The 26,393-nt window shown below is 43.5% G+C and overlaps 1 protein-coding gene across 2 annotated transcripts in view; it reads left to right on the plus strand.

The window, feature by feature from the left end:
- Gata6 (GATA binding protein 6) overlaps window positions 1–23,873 on the plus strand; it is a 33,127-nt gene extending 9,254 nt beyond the window's left edge. The window contains exons 3-7 of one of the 2 annotated variants that reach the window (XM_017317834.1): window positions 1,255–1,380; window positions 2,747–2,834; window positions 2,925–3,028; window positions 4,504–4,618; window positions 22,552–23,873. In XM_017317834.1, coding sequence (XP_017173323.1) covers window positions 1,255–1,380; window positions 2,747–2,834; window positions 2,925–3,028; window positions 4,504–4,618; window positions 22,552–22,607 — 489 coding nt within the window. In that variant the 3' untranslated portion in view covers window positions 22,608–23,873. The remainder of the gene's footprint in view (window positions 1–1,254; window positions 1,381–2,746; window positions 2,835–2,924; window positions 3,029–4,503; window positions 4,619–22,551) is intronic. The other variant, NM_010258.3, reaches the window with a different exon arrangement.
- The last annotated feature ends 2,520 nt before the right edge of the window (window positions 23,874–26,393 follow it).

Consider the following 26,393-nt stretch of genomic DNA (forward strand, 5'->3'; position numbering starts at 1 on the left):
TTTGTCTGCAAAGAAATTGGAACCTGAATCTCTGACTCTTAAATATCCAATATATATGCCCAACATATCTTTTCCAATTCTTTATAATTTTCTTTAGCTTTTGGAATTTTGTTATATATATTTATATACAAACATATGTATCTGGTCATAGCACAACTTGTTTTTAATAATTTTAAACAATTTGTTTGAGAATCTAAATAAAAATCATATTTTTTCTTCCTGGGAGATGACTATTTTAACACCCCCACCCTCCTGTAGTGATTTAGAGGAAATTTATTCTTTTAAGAATGTTAGGGCAGCATTAGATGTGGCTTGCCCTGGTGATAGCAGTTAACTCAACTATTTATGTTGAAGAATAATTGGGACAAATAAAAGTGTGTCGACATCATCATATACAAAGCAGTTTATTAAAAAACGTTACCAAATGTGTGTGAATCTTTTGTAAAACAGTTATAGCAGAATTTAGGCACCAGGATGACAATACCAAGAGTATTTCTTTATTCAGATCTTGACTTTTTTTTTTCTCCTCCCCTCTCTTCTCTCCTCTCCTCCCCTCCCCTCCTCTCCCCTCCCCTGCCCTGCCCTCCCCTCCCCTCCCCTCCCCTCCCCTCTCCTCTCCTCTCCTCTCCTCTCCTCTCCTCTCCGCCCCCCCCCCCCACCTTAGTGCTGAGGTTAAGGACTTGCCCTCTCAGACGCTCACTCATCTTTTTGTGGTTTCTGGGTGATTTTTTTCCCTACATGTGCCTGCAAAATAGATGTGGCCATATCTAATGACCAGAGCTATTTAGCACATTAGTGGCTTTCATTGCGCTTCAGGATTCAGACTGTGGTGGTTGGCTGATTTTCTTGTTAATGTTCTAGAATTTTGGGGCTGCTTTAAGATCTAATTCCCCAACAGCAATGTGTGGAAACCTGACTTCTTAGAGAAGCAGTCACTCTGGACACAGGCATGATGCTGTGCATGCTTAGCATGGTCAATGTATGATTGCTTCCAGGCTGTTGTGTACCATGCAGTAACGGGCTGGGGGAGAGAATTCCCTGTGGGAGCAAGCACACTCTGCAGTCCTCAAGGTTTCTAGTCCAGGAAGTCTGCCTAATTATATTTGAGTGATTTTTTTTTCTCTGACTAGATGTTTTACGTATAATTAACAGGAAAAGTGGTTTTGAAGATAGAAAGTTGATGTACATATAAAGCCATTAAAATATGTAAAGGTCCCATTTCTCTACTTACCGTCTTATGTGCTGTCTTTTTAGCCTTCATCACGGCGGCTTGGACTGTCCTGTGCCAACTGTCACACCACAACCACTACCTTATGGCGTAGAAATGCTGAGGGTGAGCCTGTGTGCAATGCTTGCGGGCTCTATATGAAACTCCATGGGGTATGTTGCTCCTGTTTATCCATACATACAACTAGCACCTGAATTGTAAATTTTTAGTTATAAGACAGAATCAGCAAATGAAAAAAGGTGTAAAAGTGTGTACATATGCCTTGTAGCGAATTCAAGCTGCTCTTAATTGTAATGTGACCAGTCAGTTCAGCCACTAAGGAGCCAGGAGATAAAACCCACTACCAACCAATCCGGCACTAACATTCTCTGTGAAACATCTCTACATTTTAGAAATGTGAAAATGAGCCAAGTGTAACTGTGAATGCCTTTAATCCAAGATAGCCAGGGCTACACGGAGAAACCTGTAGCAAGAAAAAGAAAGAAAAGAAATGTGAAGTGTATACTTCAAAATTGATAGCAAAAAAAGATTATTATAAATCTTAAGTTTTAAGAATTTGGCAAAAGCATTTGTCTGAAGAAGTTATATATGATAACTTCTGTTAGAGTCTATACTTCATTAAAAGATTGTAGAACTTATTGTAAATTTCAATATGTTTGTCTGGTTCTAGCTAAGGTTTCATTCTATAGCCTAGGCTAACTTGAACACACAGCCCAGAGTGCAGTGGAGTACCTGTCTCTGAGCCTTCTAAGTGCTGGGATTTTCCACATGAGCCACTGGCTAATAATGATCAGTTCTTTAAAGTAAATAACCTGCGTTGTAGGGAGAAGGTATTTGATCTCTTTTAAATAAGGATATTAAAAGCAAAGATTCATACAAAAATATTTGCTCTATAATTGTTATTTCAGATAATAAACATAAAGTTGAAAATATTAAATTGTCCATGATAAACTATATTGTTTTTCCTGAAAGAATCTGTTTGTTGGAGAAAGGGGAAATCTTTATGCATTTATAATCTCTCTATATGTATATATATATATATATGTGTGTGTGTATATATATATATATATACATATATATATATACATATTGATAGCAAAATAATGATTATTATAAATCTTAAGTTTTAAGAAATTTAGCAAAGGCATTTGTCTGAAGAAGTTATATCTGATAGCTTCTGTTTCCACACACAAGTGCATGAAATTTTTGCCAAAGTCTTTAATTAGTTTAAAGCTAGCGACGTAGCTCAGTAATGTTTCCCTAGTGTACCTGAGTCCTTAGTACTGAAAAGAAAAGATTACTTATTTGCTGTGGGCCTGGGGATTGAACCTAGGGCCACGTAAGCCTTCTGCCCCTTGAGCTCCACTTCCGGGCACTTTATTTTTTATTTTTATTTTGGTTTGGTTTTTCGAGATCCCAGGTACTTTAAAAATGAGGGCTTTCAGAGCTAAAATCATCTTTTGTCTAAATTCCCTTCAGTGTAATCTTGCATGTAAGATCGGTGTGAACATTTTTTAGGTGCCTCGACCACTTGCTATGAAAAAAGAAGGAATTCAAACCAGGAAACGAAAACCTAAAAATATAAATAAGTCAAAAGCTTGCTCCGGTAAGTATGATAAAATGCCCTTTTATTTGGAAAGTGTTTTCTCTGGTTTTGACCCTGGAGGTAGGCGGGCTCACGGCTCTTCTCTTGCAGGTAACAGCAGTGGCTCTGTCCCTATGACTCCTACTTCCTCTTCTTCTAATTCAGATGACTGCACCAAAAATACTTCTCCTTCTACACAAGCGACCACCTCAGGGGTAAGTGTGAAAGCAGCTTGGTACTCCAGAGGGGTTGTTCTGCATTAAATTATCTTAAATTTTATCTTATCAGCAGTATAATAATCTGAACCAACAATTTAGTGAATTGGCACCTAAGAATATTTTTTCAGAGGAAATTATATTTGATTGTCAACAAAAAGTCAAAACTTAAGTACTTTACAAACCTCTTAATTAAGGTCCAGCTTTTTTAGTGCTTAGATTAGCCCAAAGGAAAAAAAGAAGTGCTAAAGCTTTAGATTGGTCTGTTCGCTTTTCTCTTCATTCTCTCTCTCCTTCCTTCCCTCCCTCCCTCTCTCCCTCCTTCCTTGCTTGTTTGCTTGTGAGAGTCACTATGTATTCCTAACCTAGATTAGTAACATGACTAGGTGTCTATCAACTGCAGATTTACTGCCTCAGATTCGATCAAGGCAAGGCCCTCTGCAGTTGTTCACACTGCTCTTGCTGGGAGACCTGCAGCTTCCAGCAGTCATTAATCCCAAAGGGCCATTTCAGCAATGACATGCAGTACCTGTCAGTTTCTGTCGAACGAACTGTGATGGGAACCCACTCTAATGTCCATCCAGGTCACCTGACCTCCCTCAGCCTTCAGCCCTGTGTTCCACATAAGTCCTTTCAGGTCCATCCCCAGCCCTCGGGCAGGACTCTAGAAATGAGTATAGCCCAAATGCTTCCCTTTCAGCCAGGATTACACTAGGAATAACACCCTTGTTTATCTAGAAGCTGTTGGTTGTATAGTTGGGCCATGGATTGTTTAGGGTACTTCAAAATACAGCAGATTTCTAAGCTCCACCCTAGATTTTTTTTAGTCAAAATTTCTGGGTGTGGGCCCTGGAAACTTGTGTCTTTGTACAATAGCCACAGGGAAACTGAAAGCACCACGCTAGAGGGGTCTGGGAGCTTCGATAGGCTCTATCTCTGCTTTGGTCACACCTCAGTCACAAATCCAAATTAACATACTAAAAACAGTACTCTATATTTGAGATGATTTCATGTTTTTTTTTTTTGTGGACCAAATTCCTTTAATGAAAATAGATTGAAATTATTAAACATTATTCTATACATGTATGAAATTGTCAAAGAATTAAAAACATTGTAGCTGGTATATAATACATTTCTATAAATATTTTTGAATGGCCATAGTGAAAGAATAATGTAGCAGAAATTTTTTACATTTTTTTGAGACAGGGTCCTTAGTCCTGTCTGACATAGAACTCTGTGTAGACCAAGTTTCCTCAAAGACGTTCATCCGCCTCTGCCTCTGTTGGGATTAAAGGTGTGTGCCATGACGCTCAGTCTTCCAGCTGGTTCTGTTTGTTGCAAATGTTAGGTTAAGGAGCTTTCATAAATGTGAAGGATTGTGTGTGTGTGTTGGGGGGGTATTGCATATGTGTGTGTGATTACATATGTGGGATATTCATGTGCTTATTATGTATGTGTGCCACATATACATATAGAAACCTGGGGACAGCTTTGTGGAGTCTGCCAGCCAGTACCTGGACCCGTTAGCCCACCCCTGCCTCCTGCTCTCGTGGCGTGGAGGGTTGACTGCAGCTCCAGTTACCGGAAGTGGTAAAGCCATTTTGTTACTTGTTACTTACTCTTAGGTCCTCAGATTGTGTAGGTAAATGGGGCAAAATGATGTTTTATTGTCTCTGGTGTATTAAGGAGCCACTGTCTGTGTTTTGTCTGTGGTTAGCCCCAAGTTACTGTTGGGGAAGGTAGTGTCCAGTTCATGTGGCTAAAGCTTAGTTTGAATGTTAATGCCATAGGCTTCCTGTGTTTGCTTGGGGAATGGTGCTGTTGTGAATGTAGTCAGATTTGCTCTTGTGGTTTTGTGATGTAAAAATTCAAAATTGCTTTTAATAAATCCAGCCTGTTGGGAAAAGCTAAAAGAGGAACCTAACCTGACCGGGTGAGGAAGAACAGCATCCTTCTAGAGACCAGTAGGCAGAGCAGTAAGAATTTAGTGGGGACTCTGGAGAGGCCTTTACAAGGATGCAGACCCGCAAGATCCTAGCTCTGAAACCTCCGTGGGACCTGGAGAGCCTGTGGTAGCTCTCCAGGCAGCTGGGGTAGAGCTGGGTGACATCACCTCCCATTGGCTCTGGATGGGGTTGCTTCTCCACTCTACTCCTTACCAGACTCCCGCAGAGAATACCAGGCTGCCACAGAGATGAGCAGCCTTTCCCTGCATGGCAACCCTACCATTGATGTCCTCATAATCTGCTCCTAACTTTCTGTGAGGAACTAGGCTACCTTTAGATATTGTCCCATGTGAAGAGTAATTGCTAGCGGCTTGTCCCTTCTCTAGCTTGTTATCGAGGAGGCCCTTTCATGCCTCTTTCTGGTGCTTTATTTATCTGCCCATGATGAACGTCTGTGGTCCTGTGGTATGGTCAGTGTAGCAGCTGCACGGCTGTGGAGAGAATTATAAAGCCTGTGAGCAGCCAGCAGAAGTGCTTTTATAGGTGGCTGCACTGACAGAAGTATGTCTTTTTTTCCCATCTGGGTCTCAGTGTCTACTGGTAAGCCACTAGCTCTGACTGATCCACTGTGGAATCTGTGTCTCACTGTAATTGAAGAAAATATGAGGTTCCCATACAAGCTGGAGTCTGGTGTTACACTACAGTGTCTTCATTGGCTCAGGGCGCAAATCTCACTCAAGAATGGTTCACAGCCACTGACTTCCAGCATTGCCTGTGATTGGTGTAGTAAGAAATTCGAACCATGAGGTGCAATGATAACTGGACTACAGAATCAGGGAATCTCAGGCACAGATGGTGGGGCTGGAGTCCCACATCCATCCCTCTGCTGAGAGATGACAAGGTGACATGTCTACCTTTCCTTGGTGGAAATCAAACACTGTTTCACACACAGGTACAGCAGCCCCCATGTTGTTCTTCTTCTCCCTTTGGGAAACCAGTGGTGGCTGGCTGCCTGGTATCATTTCTAGCTGGCTCCTTGCCTTGTGGACCATTCACACTGGCACCAGGTTCTTGGGTTCTGAGCCAGGCCCCAGATCCCTTCCCAGCAGCAATGGGGTATGGGAAGGACTCCTCTCTGTCTCTGTGAGCGTGTGGTGGTCAGAGCACAACTTTGTGAAGTCGCTTCTCTCCACTATGTTCCAGAGGTTACACTAGGTGGTCAGGCTTCTGTGACAAGTAGTTTTCCTGTGGGCCCTCTTACTGCCTATTCTTTATATTTTTTTCCTCTTATTCTGCAGTTCTAGGGTCTGAGTCCAGGTCCTTGTGGGTGCTAGGCAAGTGTTATACATTGAGTGATATCCTCAACCCTTTTAAAACATGGTCAGGGCCTCACTGTGTAGCTCTGGCTCTCCTGGAACTCGTGTGTAGACCAGGCTGGCCTTGAACTCAAAGAGATCTATCCGCCTCTGCCTCCCAAATGCTAGGATTAAAGATGGTCACCACCATGCATAGTCTTTAACATGTAGTTAAATTTTGGCCATTTACTAAGTTGCTAGGTTAGCCTTGATCTCTGTGTGTACCCTAGGCAAGACTCCTGAATGCCACCATTCCTGGCTAGACCAGATCAATCTTCCTTACAAGCAAGAAGCCTGGAAAATCACTTCTGCTCCGAAGCGACATTGTGCAGTTTTTTTTAGTTTTTTTTTTTTTTGTTGTTGTTGTTGTTGTTTTTTCTGTCCTAGCTTTCTATGCTAGCTCTGACTTGTGCTTTAATGAATGCTTTGTCTGGGAGAGTAAGAAAGACTTCTGGTGAGTCATCCAGTCAGAACCTGGTCACTTGTGACTCAGTTTCTCCTTGTGTGAAGCTGTGCTGGTGTGGGGTTCACAGGCTGAAGGGAGAAAAGAAGTATTTTCCTGCCCAGTGTTGGGGGGGGGGTGCTCCCTACCTTGCAGCCCGGGATCGATGTGAAGAGAAATGCATGCTAGCAACAGTCTGCCTTACCATGGCTACGTTTGTTATTGAAAAACACTTAATTGACCTAATTGACAGCAGAATTTGGTATTTATTCTCCATGGCATATAAAAATAGTAAAATATGCTGGACGTGGTGGTACTAGTTCTTAATTTCAGTAGCATTCAGGCTGATCTCTGAGTTCAAGGCTATGAAACATAAGAGTTCCAGGTGTTACGGACTGCGTCTTAATTTTTTTTGGGGGGGGCTGGGCATAAGGGAACTGCAGAGGCAGGTGGATCTCTGTGCGTTTGAGGCCAGCCTGGTCTATAAAGCTAGTTCCAGGACAGCTAGGGCTACACAGAGAAACCCTATATCAGAAAACCTCACCAATCAACAACCAACCAATCAAAACAGAACAAACAAAACAAAACAAAACAAAAAAAAAACACAAATATTTTTTGAATTCCAGGTATTGACCAAGATATAAACTTTTTGTTATTGTTGTTTAGGAGCAAAAGGTTAACTCTACAGTTTCAGTCATCCTTAGATACTTAATATACATCTGGCCAGTAGTCTTTTCCCTGTGATTTCAAAGGCTAACACTGTGTGTGTTTCTCTCTCTGTGTGTGTATACATTTGTGACACTTACCTGCTTAGAGTGGTAGCCCATAACTGTAATCTCAGAACTCCAAAAATTGAGGCAGGAGACTCTCCAGGTTGAGGCCAGCTTGGGCTATGTACAGAGAATTAATGTGTGAGCATAAAGAATCGAGGAACATATTTTGCCTGCCTAAAAATAGCATCAGTAACTACTTTAGGAACTTGAGATTATGTTATCAGTCATCATTAAGCTTGTACCATTGCACTGTGGCGTTGGTAAATATCTAGTCCACTTCTGCTTTGCTGGGTGTTGAGAAGTGTGGATGTATAGAGGAGGAAAACAAGATCTCCTCCCTGGAACTGCTCATAATATGGAGGTGCTGGTGGAGTGGCATGCACGCAGACACGTGGTCTTTCTCTGCCGGTCCGACTTAAGTGCCAGGATAAGCAAAGCAGTAGAGGGCAGAGGGGGCTTGCTGCTCAGGCCGCAGCTGGAAAGAACCTATGGAGAGCAGAATGTGAAGCAACTCAGTAATAGTTAGTTTTAAAAATATTTTGTTTTATGTGTATGGATGGGTGTTTTGCCTGTGTGTGTGTGTGTGTGTGTGTGTGTGTGTGTGTGCTGTGTGTGCCCAAGGAGGCCTGGGGGTCAGGAAGGTGGGATCCTCTGGAAGTGCAGTTATATTGTGGTTCATCATGAGGGTGCTGGGACTCTTGGGCCATCTCTTTAGCCCCCAGTCTTTTAAGTGTCATGTAACTTAGCCTATGAAGCCAGTGGTGACTCCAAACTCCTGAGTTCCTAGCCAGGGAGTTCCTGGCACGTGTTGGGATTACAGGCGTGTTCCCCTTCGCCTAAATAGTTGCCTAGGATTCTTTTTCTCATAAAAAAATTAGTCATTTAAGATTTTTTGCATAATGTATTTTGTGTACCCCTTCCTCAATTGAGTAGGGTTTTTGGAGAGAAAAATGGGGATTGAGAGCTGGTGAGATTGTTATTTTTTTTGTAAAGATGACCATAGCCTACCCTGATAGATTTGAATTCAGTTCCAGGGCACAGGTGGTAGAGGTAAGAGAAATCTCCCCAGAGTTGTCCTGACTTCCACACTAATAAAGTGTCATTCACATGCAAGCACCCACAATCAATAACGTAACTAAGAATTAAAAACAAAACGTAATACAAGTATCCAGGAAGGAGGAATAGCAGTCCATGGAACCAAAGGCTGGATGTTTGAATTTGGTGTAGCTGGAATTCAGGGATTGAATGTTTAGAAGCCAGAGGGAGGAATGAGGTTTTTTTTTTTTTTTTTTTATAAAGAAACTCCAAGTTTTAAAAAATATTTCAAAGCCCTGTCAAGTCAGCAGTAAGTAAGGCCCAAACTATGTTCATCTGTAAATAATGAACTTTAGCTAACCCTGGCTTCCATGACAGGTGTGCTTTCTCTCTGTCTGTTGGACTCCAACAATTACCATATTTTTGTATGGAAGTATTTTGATAATTGAAATAAACAATGCCAGCATGCTCCTGCTTGCCTGTTTCCTAGGCATGTTTTCCCTCTCTCCTGGAATCTCAAGATGTATGCTGAACTCACACCCTTACATGGAGGTTTGTCAGCCTCAGGCTTGAGGGTGGGGAGCACAGGGGGCTGCCCTGCTGTACCTAACAGAAACAGGAGTTCTGCTGTGGTGGGGAACAGGTTTCCTTACTTGTTAGTTAATAACACACATAGAGGCAGAAGAGCATGGATCCCATATTCGATACTGTCTGGGTCTCGATGGTCTAAGCCCTGCTTGGATCTGTTTCAGAATTTTAATAGGTGTTGTGTTTCTGTTTCTCTAGCACTTGTAGGATGCTCTGTAGACACTGGCCTCCCTTCTCTGCTGCAGGCACCTCTGAGCTTTGTGGCGATTTGAAAGAGTTAGCATACACCCTTAAGTGCTTATTCTCAGCAGCAGTGACTTAGGGACAGACATTTTTTAGGATAGACCAAAATAAGCTTTGTGAAACCTTCAGAAGAAAGTGCACCAAGTGGGTAGGTTAACACTTGGAGTTCTTTTCATAGATGTTTAAGAAAAGCTTGTTTAATTTTTGTGCATGAGTATTTTACCTGCATGTATGTATGTGCCTGGTGCTTGCAGAAATCAGGCCTGGGATACCCCTGAACTACAGTCAGGGATTGTGATGGTTGTGAGCCTCCATGTAGGTGCTGAGAATCGAACCCCCAGCTCTCTGCAAGAGCAACAAGTGGTCGGAAGCCTTGGATCATCTCTCTAGTCTGGGACATTGTTTGCGGTTTTTTGTGACATGGTCTTACGTAGGCGTCTGGACTCAAACTTATTTGAGACTGGCCTTGAACTTCTGATCCTCCTGTCTGTTTTGGTCCTCCAGGTGCTAAAATTCTGTATGGACATTTGCAACCTGTGGTGAAATTAGAAAGCGTGGCTTTTGTTTTTTTAGACGTGGTTTCTCTGTATAATTCTGGCTGTCCTGTAACTCACTCTGTAGACCATGCTGGCCTCAAACTTAGACATCTGCCTGTCTCCTCAGTGTTTGGGCTACCAATGTGAAAATTTTTATTAGAAGATTTTTCTCTATTGTGTTGGAATCAGTTTGAGTTTACCAAGATGTTATTGCTGGCCCTGGGGCAGAAAGTTACCACTTCTCCTACCTTCTTGTCCCCCGTGGTGTTGGAGACCACACCCAGGGCCTGGAGGATGCTCAACAAGTGCTTACAAATTGTGCAACAACCCCAGGCCTGCTATGGTTTTTTAAAGATTGTTTTATTTATATATATGGTACATAAATATGTTGTGAGTGTATTACACATATGTGTGTGCTGATGGAGGCCTGAAGAGGGTCTCGGATCCTCCAGAGCTACAGGTGGTTCTGAGTAAATTGTGGGTGCTGGGAGCTGGGAGTCAAACTAGATGTGGAAAAGCAGGAAGTACTTATAGCCACTGAACCATTTCTCTAGCTCGTCTTCTGTCTGTCTGTCTGTCTGTCTGTCTTCCTATGATGGTCAAGCTGGCCTTGAATACCTGGGTGCAGATGATTCCCCTGTTTCAGTGCCCTACCCTTACCCCTGTAGCTGGGAAACAGCACACCATCATCACCATTCGAATGTTTTGCATGCACCTCGCAGAGCACCTGAAAACTAAACCCATATATTAATCCTGTCCTTAATTTTTAAAAAGAATGGTTTTATTTTATGTGTATAAGAGCTTTGCTTGCATATATGTGAATATATGTATGTATGTATGTATGCATGCATGTATGTATATATGTATGCATGTATGTATGTGCTGGTATGGAAGTCACAGGAATTTCCTACCTTAGCCTCCTTAATTTCAGGCTTGAACCACTTTCCCCACCTTAGACTCCTGCTGTTTCTATTGGGAAGTAATTTGTTGTTTTGGCTTTTTATGTATATGAATGTTTTGCCTACATATATGTCTGTTTACCACATAATCTGGTACCCAGAGGGCATCAACCCCAAGAACTGGATGCTTGAGAACCACCATATGTGTGGGAATAAAACATGAGTCTTCTGCAAAAGCAACAAATACTCTTAGTTACTAAGCCATCTGGCTCTGCAGCCCAGCCTTGTTATCACCTACTTTCTCACTTGTAAGTTAGTGGGCACAGAGACAAGGCTTTAATTCCCACTTGTTGCCCTTGCAGAGTATCTTTTATGTGCTTTTATCTGAGTGGGACACAAAAGTAAGGAAGAGGTCCAAGATCATGTGGCAAGTTTTATGGTCAAGGCTTTGATTTGGACCAGGGCTGGCTTGGGCAATCAGTGCTACTACTACTGCAGCCAACACTGATTTCTTCAGACAAAAGAAATGAGGTTTTGTTACATTTGTCTGGTCCTAGTGAGTAAGTTAAGAAACAAATACCTTACCACTAAAATAGGTGGGAAACTAGTGACCATGTGTGTTCCTGTGTATAGCCACGTCTGGCCTACACAGCTCTGGATGACTGGAAACTTGTTATGCAGACCCATATGGTCTCAAACTCCTAGAGATCTGTCTGCCTCTGCCTCCCCTGAAATTAAGAATATGTGCTTAGCCTTAGGTGTATGTGTGTATGTCTGTGCCAGGTGTGTACGAGCTTATGCGTGTGAGTTCAGATATCCATGGAAGTCAGAAGAAGAAAGCATTATTTCCTTTGGACCACAAGTCAAACATTTTTGAGCAGTCCAATCTATATCTGGGAACCAAACTTGGTTCTTTCAGAGCAGTCAGTATGTACCTTTAACCATCAAGCCATCTCTCTAGCCCTATTTAAAATGTGTATTACATATACAGGTGTATCTGCTTGTGTGTATACACAGGTGTGCAGGTACCAGCATGGGTGCCTGTGGAGGTCCTGCCTGGGCTTAGAGTTGCAGGTGTCGGGGAGCTTTATAACGTGGTTTCTGGGATTGTACCCTTCATCCTAATGATGTAGCAGCAAGACTCTTAGCTGAGCCATCTCTCCAGCACATGGGTTTTTACCAATGAACACATCCTCTTAATCTAAATTAAATCAATATAGAAAATAAAATGTATTATGGGAAGGGAGATATTAGGCAGAAATTATCATGTTATTTGTAACATTAAACTTAATAGTGTTATTGAATAGTAAGTTGCTATTTGTAATAATTACTATTTCAGGTTTCTATGACAAAGTATCCATAAGTGTGTACATATATGTGACCATGGCTGGTGTTGGAGTTCTGAGGACATCTTGTGAGGTGCATTCTCTCTTTCTTCCCACCACGCAGATCCCGTGGATAAACTCAGGTCATTAGGCTTGGTAGCAAGTGCCTTTTCCCATCAAGCACCTCACCAACCCTCAGTTTTATGAAATGATCAAACAGTTCCCAGGAGGCTAGTGCCCATTTTTAGTTTCATCGTTTATATTCCCAAGCTCTCTTGTCTAAAGGACGAGAAAAAGAGTTAAAAATTGTTAATCTCAGTGTTAATCTCACAGTGGTCTGAGCACTGGGGTCAGGCACTATTATTGCCTCATTTATAAATCAGGGCACTGAGCGACTCCCTAAGGTCACAGAACATGCTGGTGTTGAATCGGGACTGGAACCAGCGTCTCCTAGCTCCTCAGTCAGAGCTGTTACCCCTACCCCTACCCCGGGGAGCTGGCTAATCAACTCAGTTATTAATATCCCACTTGCCACATGCTGCAAACCATGATCATAAATATTTTGCTGGCATTTTATCTTCACATTCCCTATGTACCAGCCACCCTCTCTCTTTGTTCACAGCCTTTCTAGTAACTTGTAATTCTATCTGAAAGTCACCGTAGCAGAGAATGTTTAAGGATTTTGAATACTTTCATTTTGTGTGTGTATGTGTGTGTGTATGTGTGTGTGTGTGTGTGTGTGTGTGTGTGTGTAGTAAGAAAATCCACTATCTCCTTAACATCTCATGGCTTTGAATACACATTAGGAAACAGTACAATGTATGTGCCCACCTAAGCTATGACAGACAGAGGCTTACCTAGTAAGTGACTCATTGCTCTGCAGAGTTCTAGAAGGCACAATTAGTCAGAAAGCAAGTGCGCCAGCAGAGCTTGTTTGCCTTTTTGCACAGCCCCAAATTAAAGATTTTTTTACCTGTTTTTTTTTTTTAAATCCCTGCCTCTAAAACATGTACAAAATTGTCACAAAACATGAAATAATCTTACGGGAAAACAAAGTTACAGACAAGAAAGCTGGCTTAGGATGGTCTGAAATGTTATTGCTAAATGAGTCTTTGAAGAAAATGAATTCCCTTACTGGAATCACAGTAATTTATTATGTATTTCATGGGTGTCTGCCAAAAGGGTTACCAGCAAAATGAAGACTTAATTGGTCCGAATTAAACTCAGTCTGACAGATAGCCTTGCTCGTGTTTAGGGTTACCTGCTAAAAAGTTAATACTTCAAAGACAGGTGTCACCGGACTTAACAGCTCAAATCCAGCTACTGTCACATCCAGCTTTAGAACAATTTGTGTGTCTGTTTGCTATAGAATCTCCTATAGCCCAGGCTGGCCTCAGATTTGCTTTGTAGCTGAGGCTAGCCAGGAACTCCTGATTTTTCTGGTTTCCACCTCCTAAGGGTGGTGATAGGAATCTGCCACCACACCCATGTCATGTGATAAACAGAATTCCAAGACAGTATCTGGTGTTTCAAGAGGACCAACTCCATGGCCTGCTGCCTGTCTGGTATATTGATTGGCATGGTCAGCTTTCACCAGAGTTATAAGAATTTTCACCAGAGTTACAAGCCATTTTTATTGTATCATTTTCATTGTATCAAACTTTATTTGTTTGATGTTGTGATTAAATTGAGTGGCTGGTTTTTAGGGAAGCCTGAATATGATCTTAAGTTTTATTCCAGGGCTCACAGATTAGCAGCCGGGAGGAAACAGGTTCAGGCAGCCAAGAGCTAGCTGAAGCTCCCTGTGACTATAGGGAGCTGGCAAGACTTGTCCTCCTCCAAGGGAAGAATAATTCCTCCCATCTGGTCCTTCGGAGTAGTGTGTAGCGCAAATGGGAGATGCCCACGGACTGCTTTGAAGCTTTAAGAACACTTAAAATAGAAGCTCGAATAGCACTCTGACCCCCCCCCCCCACCAAGAGAGTGGAAATAAATCTTTACTTTCTAAAAGGGGAATGTGAAGGAGTTCCCGTGTTATATGAAGGAGCCGTATTTTCAAGCTTCCCCCCAACCCCCCATAGCATTTTTATAGTGTGTATTTCCTTAGCTCCCGCTGCAGTGGCTGAGTATCTTTCTGACCTTGGCTGTGTTTTTTTCCACTGATGCTCACCCATCTCCTGAGAAGCACGTGAACATGGTGACAGTTTAAAGGTTTGGCATCGGGGTCCTGGACAGTTTCATTTAACCACTGAATAGAACACTCCATCTCAATTTCACAAACCTTTTCTTCAGAAGGTTTCCAGATTGACTTTAAGTTACCCCACAGACAAGTTACGCAGGCAGTTCATGTTTGCCTTGAGCTATCTGCCTTCCCTACCAGATGCCCTTCGGGGAGCACAGGTGCAAGACGGCTTGCTTCTTTGTCCAGGATGGATTGTGGCTAGAGAATCACTTGCTCTCCATGAAGGAATCTGAACCAACCCTGATTAGGCCAGTTTTGGAGACTAGTCACTTTAGGAATGGAGGAGTTGGTGGCATGCTGTGATGGAGAGTGAGCTCCAGGATGGCTCTGCTGTGACGGTAGTGCTCATGGACTATGTGTACCTTCCACATGTCACCTTCGCAGCTTACTGAGTCTGAGCCTTGTCCTATTCTGCCTCCATCTGGATCAAAATAAGCCTTTTTAAGTGGGCATACAGGTTTCCACTCGTACTTTCCCTTTGCTGCGATTCATGTATGTGTTTTTGTCTTTTTCTTTCTTGCGGAAGGGAGCTAGAGAGAGCCAGCCCCACGGGAGTCTAACCTAGAGGCTACAGAAGCATAGCATGGCCGAGGAATGCCTGGCTTCCCCTCACATAGGATTCGTGAGCACAGACTCACTCAGATGCATGGAGAGGCAGATCAGTGTCTTGAAGCTCAGACCCCCACCCAGAGCGTGACCACCCACCCTATAACTTTCCTGGGCACAGACAACAGCCCCTTCCTGCAGAGAGGAACTGTAGAAGAAATGCAGACACTCTAGCAGAGTTCTGTGCTGTTTCTTTGATGTAAGACCCCTGTAGCCCACCCATGCTGGCTGCTGCTTGGTGTGTAGCTGATGTGGCGATGACCATCTGATCCTTCTGACCTCCCCAGGCATTGCACCAGCACCACCATGCCTGGTGTATATGGTGCTCAGGATTGAACACAGGGTTTCGTGCAGCTTGGCAATGTTCTACCAACTGAGCTATCTCTTCAATAGCTTCAACTGGGTTTTCTTACAAAATTAAAATTTATGCTATGTATGGTAGCATGCATCGGTGATACTAGCTCCTGTGAAGTGGGAGGCAGGAGGATGCACAGCACAGCCCCATTTCAAATGTGTGTGTTTCTACATGTGCACACATAATTTCATAAGCTAGAAAACATTATCTGTTTTCTTTGCTTTTCTTTTTGAGATAGGGTCTCATTATTAGATCAGTTTGGCCTGGGAACTCACAGATCCTCCTGCCTTTGCCTCCCCAAAGGCATGTGTCACCATGTCTGGTGGCATTCTGTTCTTTTCAAAATTAGAATAGTGGTGCGTGTGTGTGAGTGTGTGCGTGCGTGCGTGCGTGCGTGTGTGTGTGTGTGTGTGTGTGCGTGCGTGCGTGTGTGTGTGTGTGTGTGTGCGCGCTCGCGTGTGTGTGCGTGCATGCGTGCGTGCGTGGTGTGTGTGTGTGTGTGTGTGTGTGTAAGCACATGTGCAGACCTCCCACATCCTGTGAAGCAGAACTTTCAGGAGTTGTTTTCTCTCTTTTCCCTGGGTTTGGAAATTGAACAGGTTTGCTCAGTGCATGGTTTTACCCACGGAGCTGTCTTTGTGTTTCTTCTGTCTGCTGTGTTCCGACATTCTGTTCCTAGGGAGGCTCTCCCCAGTTTTCTATCCCTGGGAGATGTGAAGGCCAGGGCAGGAAAGAGGAGATTACTGCTGGGAGCCAGCCGGTGCTAGACACTGTTCTGAGCACCCGACTGCTCGAATGTATCAAATCTGAATCCTTTAATAACTTTACCAGTGACATTCAGAGACAGAGATGGTTTATTCTCAAGAGAAGCAGCTGGGTGATGTGAGATGACCTGCACGCCTCACGGGCAAACTGGGCTTTCCTCATGTTCCCTTCTGTTGTAGCCTGGAATATACCAGAGTTGTTCCTGGAATTGCTTCTTCCTTTCCAGGGGCATTTTCCCTGCCTGGCTGTGCTGCAGTCTCCCACCTACCCTGGCTTGCATGCTATGCTAAGCCCAGGCTGAGTCTGGTGCTGATAACACATTCTTTCAACAGGAAGTTCCTCCATTTTCAGTTGTCTGTGGGAGGGTGGAGGGCAGATAAGCTGTGAATGGAAACCCAGAACAGATTTCTACTCTGCCCTCAATGCACTTTGATCTGGGAGAGAGAGGGGGTTTCTGCCTGGGTTGAGCTGCCTGTCTGCCCGGGGAGGGAGGAAGGATGGTTAGACTCTCCTATCCCTAAGCACTCTTCTTCTCTGCTTTCTCCTAGGGACATTTGTTTCGGTTCTAGTAAGAGCCTTTGGCTACATCGAGAGGCCCACCAGTTGATAAAGTCCTTTGAAGGACTTAATTAGATGTGGGAAAATGTTAACTCATGGAAATTCTTTGATTTGTTTGTTTTGACTTAGGGTCTCACTTTAGTCCTGGCTGGCTTGTAACCAAGGAAACAGAGCAGGCTGGAGTTTCTAACTCAGAGATCCACTTGCCTCTTAAAAACTGGGTTAAAGGCATGCACCACAGCTAAAATTCTTACCAGATCATTTTTATTATTGTTGTTGCTTTTTTGTTTTGGATTTTGTGTGTGTGTGTGTGTGTGTGTGTGTGTGTGAGATAGTGTCTCGTCATCGTCCAGGTTGGCCTCCAAGCCTGTATGCAGGTGAGGAGAATGGCTTTGAACCCCTACCCTCCTGCTACTGCAGTGCTGAGATTACAGATGCTCATCACTGTGCCCAGGTCTCCCCCTCACCCCTTAAAAAATCCTTTAAGACAAGCCCAGGCTAATCTCTGCTTCAGCTTCCTGAGTTCTGAAATTATAGGTATGAGATACTATGCCTACTTGTGTGTGTGTATGTGTGTGTATGTGTGTGAGAGAGATAGTCAGAGAGACAGAGAGACAGAGACAGAGGCAGAGACAGACACAGAAAGGTGTGGAGAGAGAGAGAGAGAGAGAGAGAGAGAGAGAGAGAGAGAGAGAGAGAGAGAGAGAGAGAGGTGTGTATGTTCTCAGGGTGGGGGGAGGAGACTGGATTTTATTATACAGTCCATGCAGTTTTCTTCCTTCTGCCTCCGTTTCTAGAATGTTCCAATGCTTGGTGAATGTGTATGTACACACTGGTTTCAAGATTATGAGTGCTTTCTGATATTTTTCTCCTCAGATGATCCATGAATAAAACCTGAGGAGAAGGGATTTAAGATGAAAACCAGTGATGAGCTAGATTTCTTCAGGAGAGTTAGTGACTCTGCAATTAAAAACAGCTGTGGGAGCTACTCTAAGCAGGACGCAGTGCTCGGTAGTTAGAGTCGAGTTGTGTTCTTCCCAGGCTTGGGTTTATACGGGGCAGCATGGAGATGGTTTCAGGGATGTACTGGGCCCCTCTGGCCCCTGCCTCCCCTCCCTCTCCCTCATTTCATTAACCTTATGGTCCCATTCGATCACCTGAGCCTTTAACTTATGCCTCTGATTTGTGAAGCCAGCAGCCTTGATTATTCCCTGTTCCATTAGAGTATTCAAAAGAAAACACTCAGAGGAGTAAGTGGCAAGGAGGCCCAGCGCTCTCCCACGTCCCCACTCCTGACGCTCGGATAGGACACGGAATCCATGCCCTGCTGGGTTTCACTTACCACTGTAGGACAGGATTTTTCCCATCTTGCTACATGATCTGATTATTTTTAATAATTGCATAATAGTTCATGGAGCGGATGACCCAGGTTTCCAGACCATTCCGTATTGGATTGTTCCCATGGTTTCAACTATTTTAAGGAGTCCAGTAATGGATAGCTTCCTTTGTGCCACCTTTCCTTTCTTTTGGATTATTTCCTTCTAATTCATTTCCAGAGTGGAATTACTGAGTTCAGTGGCCTTGGACACTATTAATTGCCTTTTAAATTACTTTTGTCAAAACCAAAGTACAGTCTCATGGGCCACGGACGAAGGGCCGGCATGTTTACTTGACACCAGCCTTTTGTAGTGTTTGTTATAAAGACCTTAAATTTTATTTTTCCTTCTGTGGTGAGAGAGAAAACCCAGAGTCTTAGTATTATCCCAAGTATATACCACTGGGGACATCTGCAGGCCCCAGGCTTCTTGTGTTGTATTTCATGTTTAAATACCATGTTCTTAGCTCACTGGCAAAAGGTGCTTGTATTACAAGTCTGGCATCCTGAGTTCAATCCTTGAAGGCATGGAGTTGGAAGGAGGGGGAGAAAGATGATTCCATGAAGTTATTGTCTGCCCACATACAAGCTGTGGCATATACACACCTCATTCTAATCCCCCAATCTCTCTCTCTCTCTCTCTCTCTCTCTCTCTCTCTCTCTCTCTCTCACACACACACACACTCATTAAAAGGTTATGAAGTCTTGGCACACAATTCTGTGTTTCCTAAGAGACTCAGCTGTTGCTTTAAGAGCTGATGTTTGTCAGGTGCACACCTGCACTTTGGGGGGGTTGTTGGCTTTCTTTAGGACTGTGAAGCCTAATATTCATACAGAAGAGTTATTTCTCAGAAACTTGGAATTGTTTTTCAGGTATAAGAACAGCACTAAAGGCATTAGCAGTTCCTTGGGGCTGAGGATATAACTCAGTGTGTGGTATGCTTGCTTGTGTATTTGCATGTATGGATTGTAGTGCATGGGAAGGCCTGACCCTTCCTTTGTTTCCATCTTTCTAGATCTTGAGTTATAGGCAGCCCCCTTTTACTTGGTGTCTTAGGGTTTTATTGCTGGGAAGAAACCATGACCAAGGCAATTCTTACAAAGGAAAACATTTAATTGGGGCTGGCTTACCGTTTCAGAGGTTCAGTCCATTATCATCATGGTAGGAAGCATGGCAGCACGCAGGCAGGCAGTGCTGGAGAAGGAGCTGAGAGTTCTACACATCTTGATTTGAAGGCAGCCAAAGTGACTGTGACCTTCACAGCTTGAGCATGAGACCTCAATCAAAGCCCACACCCACAGCGACATACTTCTTCTGCCAAGGCCACACCTAATAGTGCCACTTCCTATGGGCTAAACATTCAAACACATGAGTCTATGGGAGCCATACCTACTCAAATCACTATGCTCGGGTTCTTGGGAGAGAACTCTGTGCTTTCTCTCTCTCTCTCTCTCTCTCTCTCTCTCTCTCTCTCTCTCTCTCTCTCTCTCTGCCTCTCTTTGAGTAACCTAAGCTGGCTTCTCCAGCTTCAGCCTCCTGAGTATTGTGAACAGATCAAAGATTTCTTTTAAAACATTTTCAAAACAGACAGGAGCCAAGGGTCATTTGAAATGATTGTTGAATGCCTTGTATTTCTTTTTACGAAGAGCTGTCACTAAAATTAAAATGTATAGCTTTTGGGAGGCAGAGGCAGGCAGCTCTCTGTAAATTTGAGGCCAACATAATCTAAATAGTAAATAATCAACCCCAAATCTAAGTCGTCAACCCCATCTCAAACAGACAAATAAACAAATGCAGAGCCTTACCCTTGGCTCTCACTCACACTGCTTTTGTTCCTGGACAATGATTGCTGTCCTGAGCTGAGGATAGAACTAGGGAGAGAATAAACAGAAGAGAGCATTTTAACAATGTTAACTTAATAACAGTACTTTCTATGTGTCTAATCTTTACTTATGGTCTAGCACTTACTGTAGAAACTTGTTATACAAACATGATCGTTAACAACAGTGATGTCCCAGCAAATCATATCCATTTTATTTTATTTTATCTTTAAATTAAATTCTATTTTATATTCAGACAGGCTTCTCTGTGTAGCCCTGACTGTCCTGGAACTCTCTGAAGACCAGGATGGCCCCCAGTTCAGAGACCCACTTTCCTCTGTCTCCCAAGCGCTGGAATTAAAGGTGTATGCCTTCACCACCTGGCTTATTATTTTTTTTTTTTGAGAAAGATCTTTTCATTTATTTATTTTTATTTTATGTGTATTGGTGTTTGCCTGCATGAGGGTGTCAGAGAATTGGAGTCACAGTGGAGAGCTGCCTTGTGACTGCCCCTTCAGAATGCTCGCATAGCAAGGCACCATTCAGACATGATTACAGACGTGCTGAGTCAAGTCTAAGCCAGGTAACTTGTATGCAGACTGGAAGTGACCCGCCCAGAACTTTGGAATTCAACCTGTCTACACCAAGCAGGCTGATTTAGATCCTACCCCAGAAGCCTTTGGCCTCTGAGACTTTCTGCTTATCACTTGTCTTGTGCTGTGAGCTGGCTAGCCTTCTCTCCTGGAGTCCCAACAAACCCAGCAGGGTCTTTGTTAATGATTCTGGTGCTCTGGGCTAGCTCTCTGCTGTTCCAGCTGTCTGGGTGATCCCAGAACTCTCTGAATTTCTCAGAAGAAAAATTCTTGTTTCAGAGAAATCAGACACAGCCAGAGACCAGCAGATTGGCTGTTTCTGGAATGAATGGGTTGGCAAGAAGTCTGGCGTGACAGAAATCACTATACAGAGCTACTGTTTTTGTATCACTCAGACTTATGTACTTGTAATGGAGTTTCTGAAGTCAAGATCTAAAGTCATTTGCCAGAGCTCCGAGTGTCATACTGTCTGCAGTGGCCAGCTTGACAGCACTAATGCAGTTATTTCAGTAACTTCACAAGAATCTTTATACAATTTTAAACATCTCGACTTGGGCATGGTGGTGCACGCCTTTAATCCCAGCACTTGGAAGGCAGAGGCAGGTGGATTTCTGAGTTCAAGGCCAGCCTGGTCTATAGAGTGAGTTCCAACCAGGGCTACACTGAGAAGCCCTCTCAAATGACAACAACAAAACAGAAAGAAACCAAAACAAAAAACAAAGAGCTTGATATCTCAACAACTTTGTGAGATATCCCAACCCTGTTTGTCCTGATGCATATAATGCTGTCAGTTTGGGTCTTTATGCTTGTAATATTTACATTAAAATCTGAGTTTAGGGATTTACTCCCTTTCTTCCTCTTTTCTATCTTTTTTTTTTTTCATATTTACTTTTGAGTTTGGGTGTTGCTAAGATTGATCTTGCACGAACTGTATCTGTTTGTCTCCCTATTCTCTCCATGGTCTTGTTTTATGATCTGGACTGGTCTAGGACATACTGTGTTGCTCAGACTTGCCTTGGACACACAGTTACCTTCCTTCTCTGTCTCCTGAGTCCTGGGTTATAGGCATTCACTCCCATGCCTGCCTCCAGGTCTTGGACTCTCATCTTCTCAGTACTCAGGAATCCACACCTCTGCTACCAGGCCAACGTCTTCCTGGGTTTTTGTCAATCTGATTTTTTGTTGGGAAAGAGAAAGATGGGGACAGTGGATAGTTGGGTTTGGTCTGTTTTGTTGGAAAGTTTGTGTGAGGAGGGAGCAAGTCACATGACCGGAGAAGCCACTCCTAGGGCACTGCCTTCCATCTTTGTGCAGGAGTGTGAAGGCTGGAGAAAAACGCAGGTCCTGCTTGGGGAAAGGAGTCCCTGGGACACACAGAACCCCAGCACACCCCATTCAGCATAGCTGAGTCTGGTGCCTTGGGGTTCTTCAAAATAATGGCCAGAGCATCAAAATGGATGTTTGAGGAATTTAACAGAGTGATGTTTCCAAGCATTATTTGAAAAATTTTAAGGAATCATAAGCTGTTTCAAACAAATACCCGGTATGGAATGGAGCCCTGGAGGCTGGGGAGAACTTAGGGTGCTTGAGTCTTGCGAGGAAAAAGGTATGATTAGAGAATGAACAGCTGCGGCTGAAGTTTCGCGGAAGCCTTGCAAGTGTGACTGGTCCCTTAAACGCTAAGCAGATGCCAGTTACTTGGGTTTGGTCCTACAGCGTTTGCAGTGAGAACCCTGACAGCGTGGTTTGTTTCTGCTTTCCACTCTTAAGTTTGACAAATTGGAGTCGGTCTTTCGGAACCCTTTCCTGTCTACCTCTGCTTTGTGCTGGGTGGTCACTGGGTTCCGAAGGTAACAACACTGTTCTAAGAATGTTGCCAGAACCAGGAGGATGGCACTGGATGACAGTGGTCAGCACAGTGTGTGCCCCTTGGGCGAGGAAGAGTAAGGCTGGCTTTAGTTTTGCTGACTATGTCATTTGATCCCTGATGTTGAGGCAGGAGGATTGGACCAGCTAACAACATGATGTATAACCATCTCTCCCCCTCTGTTCTCTTCTTCCATCAGGTAGGGGCATCAGTGATGTCTGCAGTGGGAGAAAACGCCAACCCCGAGAACAGTGACCTCAAGTATTCAGGTCAAGACGGCCTCTACATAGGTGTCAGTCTGTCCTCCCCTGCCGAAGTCACATCCTCCGTGCGACAGGATTCTTGGTGTGCTCTGGCCCTGGCCTGAGCTGGTGCTACCAAGAGGCAAGGAGGGCTCTGAAGGCCTCATACCACTTGTGTCTGATATTGTCCAGCAGTCCAGATGGCAGCAAAAATGCAGACATAACATTCCTTCGATGCGTGATTTCTGTGCCTTTGTTTTGAAAGAGATATATTTCTCAAGAAGCTTACTGAAGTAAGAAGAGATGGGCTTTTGCAGGAAGGGCCAGCACCGTGGGCATGTGGCCTGCTCCTGCCAGCCTGGGCTGCTTCCTGCCTCTGACTCTGCCCCATACCAGTGGGAGAAACTGTGACAATGACCGGGGCCTTGTCTGCTAAGGAAGATTGAGAGATTTAAGAGAAAATGTTTGTGTATTGCTCCAAATCATGTGCTTCTTGTGATCAACCTCGGTTATCCCAGAACCCATTCATCCCCGACCACCGTGCACATTTCACAAGCGTTCGTGGAGAGGAGCACTGGGAGCCATTTGGTCTATCCTGGAGGCGGAGTGCATTCCTGGGGTCTCAACAAGAATATTAATTTGCAAGATTGCATCATGACAGACACTGACTGACTTATCTCAACGTTCATCGTAACGTGGCTGATCTGAGGTCACTTGGAATTTGTAAACAGGGTAGCAAACAAGATATTTTTCTTCCATGTACACAATAATTTTTTTAAGTGCAATTTGCGTTGCAGCAATCAGTGTTAAATCATTTGCATAAGATTTAACAGCATTTTTATAATGAATGTAAACATTTTAACTTAATGGTACTTAAAATAATTTAAAAAAAAGTTAACTTTAGACATATGCTTCTTACACTCACAGCCCACTTCTGTGTTCCCAATTGTTTAAAAGAAAAAAAAAAAGATTTCAAGAACAAATCTTCTCTCAGGAAATTGCCTTTTCTCCATTTATGAATTTTTATACAAGAACACCAACACAGTCCCCGTTCTTTTACTGAGGAAAAAGTGCTGGAAATTGCAACAAACCTTTACTACCTAGAGAATAGCATTTGTAAATATTCTAAGTATCTGTAACACTCTTGACGCCTGTACCACGTGACCAACCCACAGGTTGGTTTACATTATTATTTTTTTTAATGGGATATCATATGGAAACCTATTTCACCAGAGTTTTAAAAAATAAAAAGGGTATTGTTTTGTGTTCTGTACAGTGAGATCCTTCCTTTTCATCTTATTTCAATGCTGTGTGTGACTCTAAGGTGTCACATAGAACAAGTGCAGTGGTGTTTGCAAGCTGCCTTGAGACCTTTATCTAAAAGAATTGTTCTTTGGGGGCCATTGTGCACCTTGGATTATTTGGAATGGCACATGGAATGCCAGTTGGAAGCACTTCTTATAAATGAATATGAGATTTATGGGGCAACATTGTCTGAGATTATGAGCAGTCTGTTTCAGATCATTGCTTGAAAACATGCTAGCCAGTTCTTCTAGACTTCTTTGTGAATGACTATACTCTGGGACTCTTGGTCAGAACACTTTCCTTCCTGGTCCCCACTTCTGCATAGTGCACCTCCAGGACTGCAGGGCTGACACCCACCAGACAACCTTTGTTGGGTGGATTTTAGGAAGTTAGGCAATTGTTAGTACAACTGGAAATGCTTTGAATGTCTGGCATTTTGAACTTGTTTTTTTGCAGATATTCTTGGTGTGGTAGATGAAATTTTATGGCAGAAAACTATAGACAGTGCTGGTAGGTGCTCAGGGTTGGTGTGTATATTTGGGGAATTCATAGGAGCAGAGCTGCCCCAGAGGCTAGACCTACTGGCTAAGAATGCTAGATATAAAACCAGACCACTAAGGCTTCAAGTCTCTGTTCTGTTCTGTGATAGATTATCCAACTAACTGCCACTTCCCATAGCCTGCAGAACAAGCAGTATAGAACTCTTGGGTTTGCTGCGAGATAATCCATGCACTGTTCCCACTGCAGTGTCTGTCACATGGTAGTAACTTGAATTTGAAGAAGGTTGGCAAGAGCTCCCACTCCTTGGGTGTGGATCCCAGCACTCCGGAGGCAGGAACAGGCAGATCTGGTCTACAGAATTCCAGGACAGCCAGGGAGGGCTGCACAAGGGAATGAATCCTGTCTTGAAAAACCAAAAGAATAACCAACCAACCAATCAACCAACCAAAAAATCAAAACCAAACTAAACCACCAACAAAGAGGAGGTGTGTGGGGCTCCCCTCACTCCCAGCCCAGGGGTATGGTGGAGATGAGCAGTGTATGTGTGAAGTTCAGTCCACCTTGGGCCAACTGCTTTATAGATCAGGGCTGCTCTAAGTGATCATCCGGGCACTGGTCATTCCTGTTCCTTGTACAGGTCTCATTACTTTGTGTGCCTTCTAGATGATGGGGGTATAAGTTAATAAGCTCTCAGTGATCATCTTTGGGAGGTGGGGGCATCTCATAAAACCTTCTTCAATTCTGAAATGTCATATAATTGCTAATTTTCCTTTATAACGGGGAAGGAATTCTAGGAACCATGGAATAAATGACAAGAGGCAGAGAAAAGGGTCAAGGCTTTTTGCAGTATGTTTTTTTAGCACAATTAGTAGTGCTCATCTGGGCCTTTAAATGATGCTGTCTTATTGTGACTCGACAGAACAGAAGTCCCTAACTTCCAAATGTACAGGTTTACCATGATTTTCTAAAGCCAGACTGACACAGTCTTTCTTTCTTTTTTCTCTTCTCTTCTCTTCTCTTCTCTTCCTCTTCCTCTTCCTCTTCCTCTTCCTCTTCCTCTTCCTCTTCCTCTTCCTCTCCTCTCCTCTCTTCTCTTCTCTTTCCTTCCTTCCTTCCTATCTTTTTTTTTTTTTTTAAGTCAAGTCCTACCATCTTCATACTGGCTCTGGATCTGCTGTGTAGCCCAGGCTGGCCTCTAAACTCTTAATCCTTGTACTTCTACCTCCAAGTGCTGGGAGTACAGGTATACACTACCAAGCCCAGTTTATTATTTTTCAATAGGGAATTAATTTAAGTAGATGTTGCTCCTTACCTTACAAAGCCCCTGAGCCCATTACCACAGGTTGCAGAATTTATTTCCTGTTACCCTTGTCTGATTTTAGGCTTATACAAGTGGAGCCTCTGTCTGGCCTCTAACTGCAGATTCCCTTAATGTTGTTTCCTGGTGTCTATGGGAGAGTCAGGAAAGCAAAGGCAGCCATTCACTTCTCCTGGCAAATAAATTAGCTTCTTGCTCAAGGGAAATGTTTTCCACAGGCCTTGGGAATTTGGAAGTTTCAGATCTCAGATAAATTAGCCCCTGGGAGGTAACACAGACCACAGTGGCTTTGCCAGGTCCCAGTCCAGGACGATACTGTGGCTTTGCATTTAGTCCTGTGTGCATCTGTGGATTCTGTGGATCCCCATGCCTTTAAGAAGAAAGTAGTGGGTACAGGGAAACTGAGGAGGCAGAGGGCAGACATTAATTCCTAATGGAACTGCTCTGGGCTGAAGTATTACAATTGGCAGTATTGGCTATCTATAGAGTGGAAGGTTAAGGAGTTTAGTGTGTGTTTGCCTGCATATATGTATATGTACTATATTGTGCTTGATGCCCAAGGAGTCTAGAAGAGGGCATCAGATTCCCCTGGGGCAGGTGCTATAGTTGGTTGTGGGCTGCTAAGTGGTTCTGGGAAAGAACCTGGGTCCCTGCAAGGGCAGTAAGTGTTTTTAA

Source organism: Mus musculus, chromosome 18 (assembly GCF_000001635.26).
Source record: "Mus musculus strain C57BL/6J chromosome 18, GRCm38.p6 C57BL/6J".
In the NCBI taxonomy this organism is placed as follows: domain Eukaryota; kingdom Metazoa; phylum Chordata; class Mammalia; order Rodentia; family Muridae; genus Mus; species Mus musculus.